Source organism: Desmodus rotundus, chromosome 11 (genome assembly GCF_022682495.2).
Source record: "Desmodus rotundus isolate HL8 chromosome 11, HLdesRot8A.1, whole genome shotgun sequence".
NCBI classification, from domain to species: Eukaryota; Metazoa; Chordata; class Mammalia; order Chiroptera; family Phyllostomidae; genus Desmodus; species Desmodus rotundus.
Genome location: NC_071397.1, coordinates 60232837 through 60247984, shown reverse-complemented (window position 1 = coordinate 60247984; position 15148 = coordinate 60232837). Strand labels below are relative to the sequence as shown.

The 15148-nt window shown below is 42.7% G+C and overlaps 1 protein-coding gene across 2 annotated transcripts in view; it reads left to right on the top strand.

The window, feature by feature from the left end:
* Positions 1 to 15148, top strand: part of PDSS2 (decaprenyl diphosphate synthase subunit 2) — a 241908-nt gene that overhangs the window by 223361 nt on the left and 3399 nt on the right. The window contains exon 8 of one of the 2 annotated variants that reach the window (XM_045188650.3): positions 8929 to 9317. The exons of the other annotated variant lie outside the window; for it this stretch is intronic. Within the exon in view, the coding sequence (XP_045044585.2) occupies positions 8929 to 8931 (3 nt within the window). The 3' untranslated portion in view covers positions 8932 to 9317. Of the gene's footprint in view, positions 1 to 8928; positions 9318 to 15148 lie in introns of those variants that run through there. 2 annotated transcript variants of the gene reach the window in all.

Sequence of the window (15148 nt, the reverse complement as noted above, 5' to 3'; positions counted from 1 at the left end):
CAGGCTTACACACAGGAGTGCTTGACAAATGCAGCGAGTGAGCATTGCATTTGTGCTGTGCTGGAGAGGTGTGGGAGACGCGAGAGGTCCGGAGTCAAGAACTGCACACTCAGATCCGCCTTTGTAAGAGCAGATTGACTACACAACACAGCCCACTCCAACGTGCAGTGTCCTAAGTTTGCCTGCCCAGGCGCCCAATGACAGTCTTTCTCATGCCAGGAATCGGGAACCCACCGCCCTGGAACACGTGGTAATGGTCTGATAGTTAAGGGCACGACTTTGTCTAGGTGATCAATCCAGGCCTATCGTCCTTACCCAGACCTAAGCCCAAGTAACGCGGGGAGGAAAGACTATATCCGTCTCTACTAAGTGCAGAGGCAGCGTGGGCAGGGTGCGACTTGCGGCGTTCTCTTGTGCACTGTGCCGCTGGCCCCTGGGAACACACACCGGGACCTGCAGTCGGCCATCTCTTGTTTCATGTGGTCGCGGCGTTCACGCTGACTAATGCCGGCATGGTGCTTGGTGGCTTAGGGCTTCCCCAGTGGGTTTATGTGTAAAACTACATTTGAAATTCAGTGGCCATTTCTGGAGACAGTCATGAAATTTATTTATTGCTGGAAATTTCTTTATTGCCAAGTTGTATTTACTCAAAAGCCAAATTTTATCTGAAAAATTAGATTTCAAGAACTGTAGAAAATTATTTTGGCCGTGTGCTCTGCGGCTGTCTATGCCATCTCTCAGATTTTGTCCATCTCAGATTGGCGAGGCAGCAGGGGAGAGGGTAGAAGAGATCATTTCAAACTTGGTCTCAGCTGGATCTCGAGGATGTCTGTCACACTGAGCAGAACAGTGGTCTGTATTCAGACACTCAGATAAGAAATTGAATTACTTTTTAATTGAGTTCCTGTTGCAGTAGAGCCTGGACATGAATGCTTTACACAGCTGCAGTTCTTTTCATCTTAAGATATCAAAGCACCCAACAACTCTTAATTCATTAAGTCTCTCCTGCACAGGAGTACTCTACCCACTACTGAACCTCATCTGCCTGGGGGCTGGGCAGGAAGGAAGCTGTTTAACTGTAAGGCAGTTCTATCCAGTGGCTTCTAAAATGGAGAAACAGGGAACATCTTACATACCTAGTTAAAACTGCAGCAGGAGCCTTATTAGACAGAATGTGATTACCACAAGTGAACTGTGACTGAGAAGGCAGTGCTAACAGTTTTGCTCACATGCACAATGCTGTGGGGGTCTTAATTACAGTGATTGGTCCACAGTCCTGGGCCGTGTATCTCAGACTTTTCCGTGTTCCCTAGGCTCCTGGCCCCAAGGTTGAACACGACTGATTGAGTTCAGTGCTAGACAGAAGAGCGCTGCCTATTGAATTGTAGGAATTTTTGGCCATGTGCTGGGACTGGTGGAGAAGCTTCTCGGACCACATTCACACTTGGTTTGCAATGGTAACTAATATATACGTCTGAAAGAAAGCAAATTTGTTGACTACTCTTGCTTAGAAAAACATCGACAAGCGTCTGTGTATTTTCCCCAGCTGGAGCTGAGCGTATGCCTGTAGTTGAGCCTACTGCTATGTGAAATAAGCATGCTGCTTAGAGACTGAGGCAGATGGTATTTTTACCACTTCAGGCAAAACATGGCACCTATGGTTCGGCTTTCTACAACTTAATTTTTTAACACATTCAAAATGGCTTGCTTAAATAGCTCTATCAGAAGCTCAGGCAATTTTTCCCAATTTCTTTTTAACAATTGCTTCATGTATACAGATACATATAAATATCACATGGCCACAACCAAGCCCTGGCAGCACTGTGTGTCACCTCCTGCTATTCTTTCCCGGGTGCCCAGGACTGAGCCTTCAATGGCCTTTGACACTCATGCTAATTCTGACACAAAGGCTCTAAATTTACAGAGGCTTTTTTTATATTCATCTCAGTCTTTGCTGTGAAGTTCATTAGGCATCCAGTTCGCAGTCAAATGTAAGAGAGATTTTTTTTTCTAAGGAACTGTGTTTTGACTTGCCCTCTCTCCTGGGATCTGTTCAGGACCCCAGAGCATCGCATTCTTCTGGCTCAGTCCTCCAGAGAGTCTGCTCCCTTCTCCCTCCCCGCCTCAGGAAGGCCTTGCACATTTTGTTTTGTTATAAAATGCATTTGCATAGGGTACACATTCAAATTCTTTTCCAACCATCTAACAGTGCTGTCCACAGACATTTGCATTTGTATGATCACATATCATCACTTCCCGGTAGGAAGAAAAAAGAGCCCTTCCTCTCCTGTCCTGGTTCTCCTTTCCAAGGGTTGCCCTTTTAGCTGGTTCTTCTCTTTTATTATCCATAGATGGTGTCAAACATTTTGCTGCATAGTAAGTCCAAAATTATTTTTTTTGAACCTTGAATATAGACAATTTTCTATAAATATTATTGTCCTTTCTTTACTGACAAAGCCAGGCTTTTTTTTTTTTTTTTTTTTTTTTTTTTTTGGCAGACAATTCTTGCCTGCTTGTTCTATCCCAAACCCTAGCTAACTGGCTCTGAAAATTTTTCACATTGGCACATTTAGAGACCAGATGTTGCTGTGTTTTCTCTTCCCTATACCCCTTCCTTAGGCAGATGCTGCTTTTCCTACCCTGGGACTTTACCTAAGCTCGTTCAGTAAAATACCCTGTACGGCATCACCATATGCACGATATTTCTCATTTCCTCTAACCTCTTGAAATTGTCTTAACATTTAGGGTTTCTGCTTTAGTGGTAATTATGGAGTCTACATAGAAACATTGACATTCCCTTCCCCATCTTTTCCATAAAGGACTTGTAGTCCAATTAGATGAGGTGTTTATCATACAGGGTGGGCAAAAGTAGGTTTACAGTTGTGGGTACAGGAAACAGAGCTTATTCTTGTGCCGTTTATTAATGATTGTATTATTTTCCTTACAAACAACTGTAAACCTACTTTTGCCCCACTCTGTAGGATTTAAAGAAAAGTATTCATATTCAAATACCATTATGATATGGATGCAACTATGTAAAATGTTATATGCTTCATAAAGACTGGAAGACAACACGTAAACATGTAAATAAGGGCTTTAACGTGACAACATTTAAGCCTGTTTAAAGTAAGAAATACATTATATTTGTTAAAGATTTCTGTTTTCAGCCTGGCTGGAGTGGCTCAGTGGGTGGAGTGTCAGCCTGGGCATCTTGATTCCTAGTCAGGACACATGCCTGAGTTGTGGCCATCCCCGGTTGGGGGCGCTCCAGAGGCAGTTTCTCTCGCACGTGGCTGTTTTATTTCTCTCCCTCTTCCTCCCTTCCTTCCCCCCCTTTAAAAAATAAATCTTAAAAAAACCAAAAACGATTTCTGTTTTCAAAGTGTACTCTGACTTGAATTGAAATTTTTGCAGATTATGACCTGAGCAACTGGGAAATGAAAAATGTGTTTATAGTGAAATAATCAGAATTTAATTTAGTCTCCTAAAGAATCACTTGCTTCTACAGCAGTAGGCAGAAATGCGCAGTTGGAAAATGTAAATTTTTTTACACCGTGAGGTTTTGAGCCAGGCCTCAAGGACTGGTTCCGCGGACAGCCAGGGAGGCGGAAACCCAGCGCACAGGCGCCTGCCCACGAGGTCTGATGGCCTCGGCACAGCGCGGTGATGTGCGCGGGAAGAATCTGCCAGAGCTGCCCTCTGAAAGTCTGAAATCCGCCACTCCTTGTTTCCTTAAAAATCAGATAAGACCAGTTATTTTCCTTTTGGCAGTCCCATTTCAGACAAGTGTTTCTCCTCACAGCAATAACGAATGGAGTTTGCTTAATCTGTTTTTCAAAACATTTAATTTACCAAAGTCGGTTTTCGCAACTACTGCTCTGGTTCCAGATCTCCTTCAATATATAATTATTAATGATGGAAAAAAAATCAGTGATCACTGTCTGTCCATAATAAAGCTTAGAAGCTTTTATGAATGTCATGAGTAAAATAATATTCTGTTTTAAAAAAAATTTAATCACCCTTGCCGTCATAAATGTCTTTAACCAGAGTGTGCCTTATTATAAGCCCTCAAGTCATTCTGCAAAACAGTGCCCTCTGGATATTTCTTCATTCCCCGTGATCGAGCTAGCTTTTTTCCTCCTTGAAGCTGCTAGTATATTACTTTGCACCGGTCCTCAGTGACTATCATCTTGCTTTGATGATCCAGTCTTCTAATTTCCTAATGTCATTTCAAAATTAGATTCTTGTTCTCAGAGGTGTTAGCAATTCCACACACCTCAATGACATCAACAGATTTAATGATCTTAATCTCTATTCCCTTGTGCATCATGAATAAAATTATTAAGTGATATCAATAATAGGCTCAGTGTGACATCATCAACTATGCCACCCTCTCAGTTGTTAGCCCAATACTATTGATATTATTTTAATTCAATCCTCTACACAGTTGTCTATTTTATTTTTCTTCAGATCATGTATTCCCTCTCTGTTGACCTTTGGTTTCTAATTTTATATATAAAATGTGAAATTCCCTACTTCATAACAATAACATTTAGTGGGGCAATCTTTCCTATTCTTAAATCAACCATTTTTAATTCCTAGCCCCTAAAAAATTACATATTTACATAATAACTAGCATCAGGAATCTAAGGCAGTCTTAGATAGTCGATGACCAGTTCTTGGTTATAAGCCTAGAACCCTGCTGGTTTTGCTCACCATTGTACATACGCTGAGGGCCTGACACAGTGCCTGGTACATATTAGGTACCCAATAAATTTTTTTTAACTACTAATGAATGAATGACCCCAAGGCATGACAAATGTTTGTGCCTATATTCTGTACTTTTAATTCATAAGGCATATTTGACTCCACCTTTGTTCCTGTTATTTCCCCCCAAGTATATTTTTAACTAAACTGTTACATCCTCAGTGCCTTGCACTCCCTGGGTTGAAGTAAAGATTCAATTGGAGTAACCTTTTGAATCATAGTCTAGAAAGCTCACTAAAAGTGCCCTCCAGGCTGGATCCGTGGGTGAATGCTCTGCACTGTGGGAGAGCTGCATCCAATTATTGCTCCCAGTCTGTGGTATCGGGAGCCGCCTGTGCTCAGGGAGAGCCTATTGCCTTTATGTACAGGATGGAGCCTTCTGTCCCCTGAAACAGTTCTAAGTAGAGCTGAAGGGAATATTGTGTTTTCTTGTCATTTAAAAAAAAAAAAAAAACAAGAGAAATATGGGTTTTCCAAAGTTATGTATTTTTAAAGATTTTATTTTTAGAGAGAGGGGAAGGGAGAAAAAGAGAAAAACATCAATGTGTGAGAGAAACATCGATAGGTTGCCTCTCGCACGCCCCCAACCTGAGACCTGGCCCACAAACCAAGCACGTGCCCTAACTGGGAATCAAACCGTCAACCTTTCGGTTTGCAGGAGGACACCCAACCCAGTGAGCCACACCAGTAAGGGCCCAAAGTTGTATCTTTTTGAGAGAAAGGAAAGAAAGGCACATCTGTGTAGACCCTGAATGTGGTTTTGGTAAGTTAAAAGTCTTTATCATTACCTTGATTGATGCCTCCAAACGTGTACATTACTCCTATGGCCTAATTTTGTACAGCACTAAGGATTTTGTTATTTCAAGCTGTTCGATCTATCAGAATCCTGTAATCTATTTAGTTGGTACATCTGAAGCCATGTTTCCTAAGCAGTGTCTGCAAGTACTACTCAGTCCACCTATGGATGAATGGATTCTTGCCCTTTCCCCCAAGTCCATGACTTTCTGGCTTGATGAAAGGCTTACCTATTAACCAGGTCATAATAAACCACAGATGAATCTCTGAAGATTGATTCCTGCATAGCACAATGGTGCCGCCTGTGGAAGGTCTCCCTGTTGTAGGTCTCAGGAAATTGTGCTAACCTTTATCTGCCATCCATTCTGACAAGATTCGTGGGTACCCATTAGGAAAAGATGTGGGACATTGTACATGCTGTGATCTCTCTGGGGTGCACGCCATCATGCCATCACACACATGTTTTTCAGTGTGTGCTCTGTTCAAGACACATACTTAAATCAGATGTTTCTATCAAATTCTATCTCTGAAGTCCTTCATTTTATGGAGAAGAGATCAAATTACCTAAGGTGTTCACACAGTTACTATCATCAGAGTCATAATTCTGCCCAGGTCAGCTGACTCCACAGGTATGGCCTTACCACCATACTGCTTCTCAAGGTGATTTAGACACACTACAAAAAGAAGAAAGAGGCGATTTGCAGGCCCTGGCTCACAAATATCCGGAAAACATTATGCATTAGTCTGTAATCTAACATAGTTCTGGGCTCAGAAATAGTGATTGTTGATCAGAACCAAGATGGCGGCGTAGGTAGACACACTGCGCCTCCTCGCACAACCAGAACTGACAGAGAATCGAACAGCAAGGGGGACCAACACCAAGGAAACAGAAAATAAACATTCATCCAGACTGGTAGGAGGGGCGGAGACGGGCACCGGGGTGGAGAGGACTCGCGTGGCTGTGGCGGGACTGAGACTGGCAGAGTGTGGGACAAATGGCGCAGGCAGTCTGAGCACTAGCAGACCCTGCAGCCCCACATTTGCACAGATAAACCCAGAGGGCCGGACTCAGAGTGGTGGAGAACGGGGCAGGCAGAGCAGCGGGTAGCACCCTGCGGCACCACATTCGCCCACAGATAAACCAGACGAACGGCAGGGAACAAAGCAGACCACGCAACCCAGGGCTCCAGCTCGGGGAAATAAAGCCTCAAACCTCTGACTGAAAGCGCCCCTGGGGGTTGGGGCAGCAGCAGGAGAGACTCCCAGCCTCACAGGAGAGGTTGTTGGAGAGACCCACAGGGGCCTAGAGTGTGCACGGGCCCACTTACTCGGGAGCCAGCACCAGAGTGGCCCAGTTTGATTGTGGGAATCGGAGTGAAAGATTGAAATCCGGAGGAGAGTGAGGCGGGCGCCATTGCTCCCACTCGGCCCCTCCCCCATGTACAGCGTCATAGCGCTGCGACCAGCATTACCCCACCCTGGTGAACACCTAAGGCTCCGCCCCTTAAAGTAACAGACGCGCCAAGACAAACAAACAAACAAGCAAAAAATGGCCCAAATGGCAGAACACTTCAAAGCTCCAGAAAAAATACAACTAAGCGAGGAAGAGATAGCCAACCTATCGGATGCACAGTTCAAAGCACTGGTTATCAATATGCTCACAGACTTGGTTGAATCTGTTCGAAAAACAGATGAAAAAATGAAGCCTATGCTAAGAGGAACAAAGGAAAATGTACAGGGAACCAATAGTGATGAGAAGGAAACTGGGACTCAAATCAATGGTGTGGACCAGAAGGAAGAAACAAACATCCAACCAGAAAAGAATGAAGAAACAAGAACTTGGAAAAATGAGGAGAGGCTTAGGAACCTCCCAGACGCCTTGAAACGTTCCAACATCCGAATTATAGGGGTGCCAGAAGGAGAAGAGGAAGAACAAAAAATTGAAAACTTATTTGAACAAATAATGAAGGAGAACTTCCCTAATCTGGCAAAGGAAATAGACTTCCGGGAAGTCCAGGAAGCTCAGAGAGTCCCAAAGAAGCTGGACCCAAGGAGGAACACAACAAGGCACATCATAATTACATTACCCAAGATTAAGCGCAAGGACCTACATCCAAGATTACTGTATCCAGCAAAGCTATCACTTAGAATGGAAGGGAAGATAGAGTGCTTCTCAGATAAGGTCAAGTTAAAGAAGTTCATCATCACCAAGCCCTTATTATATGAAATGTTAAAGGGAGTTACCTAAGAAAAAGAAGATCAAAAATAGGAACAGTAAAAATGACAGCAAACTCACAGTTATTAACGGCCACACATAAAACAAAAACGAGAGCAAACTAGGCAAACAACTAGAACATGAGGGTTGTCATTAAGGGAGTGGGAGGGGGAGAGGGGGAGAAAGGTACAGAGAATAAGTAGCATAGATGATAGGTGGAAAATAGACAGGGGGAGGGTAAAAATAGTGTAGGAAATGTAGAAGCCAAAGAACTTATAAGTATGACCTATGGACATGAACTATAGGGGGGGAATGTGGGAGGGAGGGGGGTGGGCAGGATGGAGTGGGGGGGGAATGGGACAACTGTAATAGCATAATCAATAAATATATTTAAAAAAAAAAAGAAATAGTGATTGTTTAGTAAAAGACTCTGAGGATTTATGTTTGCTGAACCAGTGCAATAATTATTATTATATATTTTTTTAATTTAAAAAAAAAGAAAAAAAATGGTGAGCATTCTTCAGTCTTCCAAGAAAGTTATATAGGTATAACCATTTAAAACAAGGTCTACCAAATAAAATCCTGTCCTGGATAATAATTAATTAATTAAATAAAATGAGTTCTTATCATTCTTTTGAGGGAGGCAAGGACTGTGTTTTCGAAAATACCTTCCATAACAGCACTGTGGGAAGACCTCTCTGTCTGGAAGCGGGGCTGACCCTGCAGACATGACTACGGGTACAGGGCACAGCGAGCACCGTCTTCACCCCACACCTCGGTTCCTGCGTTTCCCCAGGTCTGATGCACCTGGAAGACATCACTGAGATATACATTCATTTCATTACCATTTCTCCCACCGAATGATTTTCTGTTGTTTGAGGTGCCTTCTGGTAGCGCAAGTGATAAATGTGCGTTAAGCTCATTTTGTGTCAGGATCCACATTGGGATGTTAGGAATCTTGGGCGATGTGGAGGATGGTGGCCATGGACGTGGTTTTGAGGGAAGCAATCCCCAGGTATCAGCATCCAAATACTAATGCAGATGAAAATTGAGACATGAGAAGTATTCAAGAAATGTATAAATAAGACACGGACTAAAATAAAATAATAGAAACCCAAACTCCCTCTTAACATAGTTTACGTCTTCCTCAGTAACCCCCAGGACTGTTTGATGCCTACGAGATGTGAGGGTTCCCGTCCAACAGCGTTCTCCTCACTAAGTAACCAGCATGGACTCGTCGTGAGGTCACAGAGCTTACTGACGCACTCCCGAAAGAGCTACAGCCAACGGGCTCCTAGCCGCACTGTACAACCTATGATACGCTTTGCTTTTGAATTTCTGTTACAGAGTTTACAAAAAAGCTTCACAGTCCCAGTTTTGCTTTTTGAATTTCAATATGTAGAATTGGGATATGATACCAAAATTAAAAACTAACTTTGTATCAGAATGTGGATAAAGCTGTGATTATTTATAAATTGTTAAATTTTCCTTTGGAAAACATGAAGCACTGATTGCTTTTCAAGCCTCAAATTTAATATAATTCACATTGTGTTTTTGCATGCAAATTAATGTGATTGAGAAAAGAACAAAGAATTTTCTTATTTCTGTCTCGACTTTTTGCCAAAGTAAGATATTCAGTTAAGATCAGTAGAATTAGAATTTTTTTCATATAGATTCTTGCAAATAATTTGTTGCTTTAAGTACAAAGAAATGCATTTCATGTTGTTTGCAATACACTTCACATTTATTTATTTATTAGAGAAGAGTTTTAATTGTAGCTTTTCCTTCTGGACCATATTGCCAAGTCGACAAGACCTTCAGCTGAAGCACTGTCAGCTCGAATCTTGGAGCTGGATGCGACTTGGGAGGCGGCGCTGATGCACCTCCCACACCTGCCAAGAGTTTCACTCGTACTCTCTGCCTGGTCATCCCATCGCTAAGGACTTTGATTAATAGGGAGTTCACAACTTGGGAAAAATAATTATTCTGATGTTAGACAACTGTAGTCATTTGAAAGATGTTTCTTGTTGGTAATTGAAATCTGCTTCCCAGAACTTCACCTTGTCACTCTTTGTTCCTTCCCCTGAAGCATATAGAACAGGACTGCTCCTTCTTCCACTTAATTGCTTTAGATTTTTGAAGATAGCTTTCATAATTTCCCTTAATTCTTTCCTCCAGGCAAACATTTCCTTAGACGACATGTTGCCAAATACTTCTTCATGCTAATACTGGGCCCCATCTATCTTGAATGCCTCTCTCACCCGTGACAATGGCACCCAGGACTGAATCTACTTTTCTAAACATGAGTTGACCATCAAAGAGTGTGATGTGACCATTCCTGCCTATGTTTGGGAGATGTGCATCTGTTGATGCTGCCAAAGTTTGTGTTTGCTTTTTAAAAATCTATATTATAGCCCTGGCTGGTGCGCCTCAGTGAATTGAGTGCCGGCCTGCCAACCAAAGGGTTGCAAGTTCGAGTCCCAGTCAGGGCACACGCCTGGGTGCGGGCCAGGTCCCCAGTAAGGGGGGTGTGGCATGCAAGAGGCCACCACACATTGATGTTTCTCTTCCTCTCTTTCTCCTTCCCTTCCCCCTCTCTCTAAAAATAAATGAAATCTTTAAAAAATAAAATAAAATAAACCTACATTATAGCCTTGACTTATGTAAGGAATGGGGTTATCCAAGATTCTCAGCATTTTTTAAGAATCACTGTCATACTGCAGCTTACACTTTTACGATTAATTTTTGAAACCTAAATGCACAACTGTATGGATATCCCTGTTACATTTTATTGGGCTAGTATCAGTCTATTGTTCAACATATCAAAACCATTAAAATTTTGATGCTATCCATGTATTAGCTCTTGGCTGTATGACACCTGAAAATTAAAACTTAATATGCATTTCTTTTCCATCTTCATCCAAGCAATGCATAGAGCTGTGATAAGGGAAAGAAACCAAGTGTTGAGTCCTATAGCACAACACTAGAGATTGCTTTTCTGCTCAGTATAAGCCCACCAGTAACCATTTTACCATTGTTTTACATATTCAAACCCATAATACCAAACTCTAATCCAAACCCCATTTCTCTGTCTTAACCACCGAGGACTGAGTATCCAAAATCTGAATATACTCTATCTATACTATTTCTTAAGGTAATGGCGAAGTAGTCATACCAAAAATAAATAGAGGTGTTTTTTTTTTAACATTTTATTTTTAGAGGAGAAGGGAGGGAGAAAGAGAGGAAGAGAAACATCAATCCGTTGCCTCTCACATATGCCCCAACCAGGAATCTGGCCTGCAACCCAGGCGTGTGCCCTCATTGGGAATCGAACCGGCAGCTTTTCACTTTGTGGGATGATGCTCAACCAACTGAGCCACGCCAGTGAGGACAAGAGCGTTTTGTCATGGCTTACCAGTTCATTGTGAGCTGTACTGGGACTGGACCACCACTGCTTTTTTTCTAGAACCTACAAACTATCTATTTAATATCCTTTTCTGGAATTTTACCATCATTGTTCACAAACTCACTGGGCTGAATACTTCTCATCTTGAGAAGTACTCAAGATGAGAAATACGTCCTCATCTTTTTCTTCTGTCCTGTGTAGAAAGACCTCAGTCGTTTGAATCTCACCATCTCTGTACGACCTCTCACAGCCTTCTGGTTAGCTGGGCAGGACGTTTGTGTGCATCCTGAGCATGTGAGAGTGCACAGAGGTGGGTGGGTGGCTCTGTGAAGGTTCTCTAGACTAGAAACCAGGTCTCCAGAGTGAGGCGGAAGACAGGGAGGGCCAGTGCCTGAAAATGAAAGCCCTGCGTTGACAGCAGACAAAATGAATGAGAAGGTTGTTGCTGGGGCGGGGGGAGGGGGGGCGGCCCTCAGTTCCTGGTCCTAAAGCTATTGTGTTTGCAATGGAGGGAGTGGGGGGCGGAGGGGGGCGGGGTGAGGGAAGGACGCCAGAAGGTGAAAGAAAGTCAGGATGGTAGCTGCATCCCAGGCCTCCCTGACAACTTGTAATGGGCTATGTGAGTGCAAATTTCATCCTTAAAGGCTCTCGTCATGGAACTTATTTTAGTCATTACAAGTTTAACTCATTCCTTAGCTGTTCTATTTCTTCTTTGTCTTCTATTACTAATATGTCTTTTGCAAATATTTGAGCTTACTTGTTTTTATTTGAAACACAGCCTTCACATTTCGAAGCCCCTTATTTTTCTTTCCCCATTAACCTGTCAGTCTTTTGCACTTTCTGGCAAGGTTCTTTGTTTCTGAACATTTTTCTATGGAAAATGGAAATTTAAAAACATCAGTGACACCCTGGCCAGTGTGGCTCAGTTGGTTGGAGTGTTGTCCCATAACCAAAAGGTTCCGGGTTCAATTTCCAGTCAGAGCACATACCTAGTTTGTGGGTTCGATCCCCAGTTGGTACACATACAGAAGACTATCAATTGATGCTTCTCTCTTGTGTTGATGTTTCTCTCTCATCTTCCTCCCTTCTTCTCTAAAAGCAATGAAATAATATCCTCAAGTGAAGACCAAAAAATCTGTGACAAGTGTCCTGGTGATAATAGACTTATGAGTGGATTTTTTGTGTTCCAGACAACTTTTACCATCCCAGTTTTCTCTAAACACCCTGTCCAGTCGGAGGAAGGAAAACTTGGGGTTGTCTTCGAGTCTTTTGCAGTGCTGCGGGGTGGAAGAGCTCCGGGTGTGCAGAAATGAAACCCAGGCTTTTCACAAATTCCCTGGGCAGTCTTGTCCACAGCCCTTAGCGTCTGTCATCCCAGCATCTTCTTCTGTTAAATGCAGTGAGAAGATAAGATTGTGCTTGGGGTTTCTTCTAGGTCTCAAAGTCTTTCTGTGGTTTCATTGGCTACAAGTTACTTCTGCCTCCACCTCTCCTAAAGCTCCTTAGACTCCATGGCAGGGGCCTGTACTTTTGAACTGGTTTTTAAAGACATACAATGATTTTCTAAAAAGGGTCTCATAAACCCACATTTATTGCTGAAAAGGTGTTTAGTAACACCTTTTAACAAATGTTAAATAATAGTGCACTTAACTTTAAGTACTTTGCATCCTCTTCTATCTGTGTTAATATCCTTAATTGGATCCTGTAGCAGGGGATTTGGATGTAATTTATTTCAGGTGATGCCACAATTATACAATTACTTAGTTGAATTAATTAGAGATTTAATTATATTAGTGCCCTAAAGTGGTATATCAAGGAAATAAAACACAGATTAATAATTCACCTTTGGGATGGGTGTGTGTGTTATTTATTTTACAGCTAAAGTGTTTTTCAAGTCATAAGGGTTAGTGTGGGCGCACTAGCCCTTGTAGCCACATCCTTACATGGAAAGCTCCATCTCTGTGTTAATTTGGGCTTTGCCCACTCAGAATGTACGTGAAGGCAATAGTGGACAGATTTGCTTTTTAATCGTGGTCTTTTCTTTGGCAGCTATTAGAATCAAGGTCATAGGTCCAGTCCCTCTGTGTTCTATTTAAATCTTTCTGGTTCTGTAGCCCCATAGCAGCCCCTCTGACAGGTGGTCCCGGGAGGCACTGGTTCTCTCTGTATCTCCAGCCTTTACAATGTTCCTGGGCCACACAGGTGCCCAACAAATGCGTGTTGAATTGAATTAGATCATTACAAAGACAACTAGTTGGAAGTGTAGCTGATACAGTATAAACCTAAGACAACTATTTTTAAAATAAAGTGACTCAAAACACACGCCCCAGCTAGTGAGGTACTCCCAAATCTGGCTAATCATTGGAATGACCTAAGAAGCACTTATTTTAAGACCATCTCCAAGAATGGGAGCCAGGCATCTACATTTTCAAACTCCCCAAGTGACTCTTGTGATTAGCCAAGTTTGGGAACCGCAGCTTAATTGTTTTTTTGTCACATTTATGTTCATAGGACAAGACTGTCTTGTCCGGATAGACCCATTGTCTATTCGAAGTTACAATATGAGATGAGTCTCATTTATAGTCTATTAATTATACCTAAAGGATTTTCTGTGCGCCAATAGCTCATGTAGTTGGTGAAAGTACTCACAGATGGCTGTGGTGAACAGTCCCTTCCATGAATGGTTGCATTACTGGTGAGTCATTACGCGGGCATTTTACACATGGAAGTTACCAGGTCCCTTGGTGCGCAAAGCCTGTGAGCCCACCTTTGTGGAGAGAGCAGATTTAACTATTAACTGCAGATAAAATAGTCATGGGGTGAGAGAAATAAAGTCTTCGGGGATTTGAGTAACTTTCAGTGATATCCTGCTGGGTGCTGTCTTGTCTGTTACCCTTCACCGTGGTCTGAATACCGTATAAGCCACCTTGCAGTATCCAGTTGAGTCTGCTGAATAAGGTTTATAGAGTACCGAGTGAAATCAGACAGTCAGAGAAATGCAGAATGTAGAACATTGTGCAACACAGCCTGGTCCTTGCAAAACAGCGGTGCGGTGGGGGAGAAAGATTAAAGTGTCATAGCGAACAAACTCAACGTGCTAACCAGGACTGATCACGGTTGGAATAAAAAAGGCTAAGTAAGACATGTTAAAGTCAACTGGGGAGATCTGCGCATGGGCCAGATATCAGATAATTTTAGGGAGTCGTTGTGAACCTGCCTAGCGGTGGTAACGGAATGCTGCTATTCCAGGGGATGTTCTTATCTTCGGAGAGGCATGTCAGAACAAGGAGAAGCATCCTGCATTCTGTGGTATGTCCAGGCCCTACCAGCCCAGAGCCTATTGTTAAATATTCAAGAGTTTTGTGATCCCACAACCCTTGGTAGCTCGAAACTCAATGATGGGAGTGTTCATACCACAAAGTTCTGCGAATGCTACAAACAGAGCCTTTTTCCTCCCCTGGAGGACTAATTTACCACCATGGCTCTGCCCCCAGCTTATTTTCAAATGGTTCAGAAAACACGCACTGACACACACAAGCAAACAGCATAAAAATGGCAAATATTAACCACGGTCGGTCCGAGGTAGAAGATACTCAGTGTCCTGGTTTAGGAGCCAGCGGACTTTTTCTATAAAAGCCCAAGTGTAAATATTTGAGGCTTTGCAGCCAGACAGCCTCTGCAGCAGCTGCTCAGTCTGCAGCTCTGCCCTTGGAACGCAAAAGCCGCCCGACGATACTTAAATGAACAGGTTGCGTCCCTACAGAACTTTATACAAATGGGCACCAGACTGGCCCCAAGGTCATAGTTTGCCGACTCCTGGCTGATCTTTCAACTTTTATGTACTTTAAAAACACATAATAATAACTTTAAATTTTTAAAATAAAGTTTAGATTTCTTAGCCTGGTTTTCAGAGCCCTCCTTGACCCCCTAACGCCGCCTCCTGCGGCTCCGTCACGCCAGTCTGT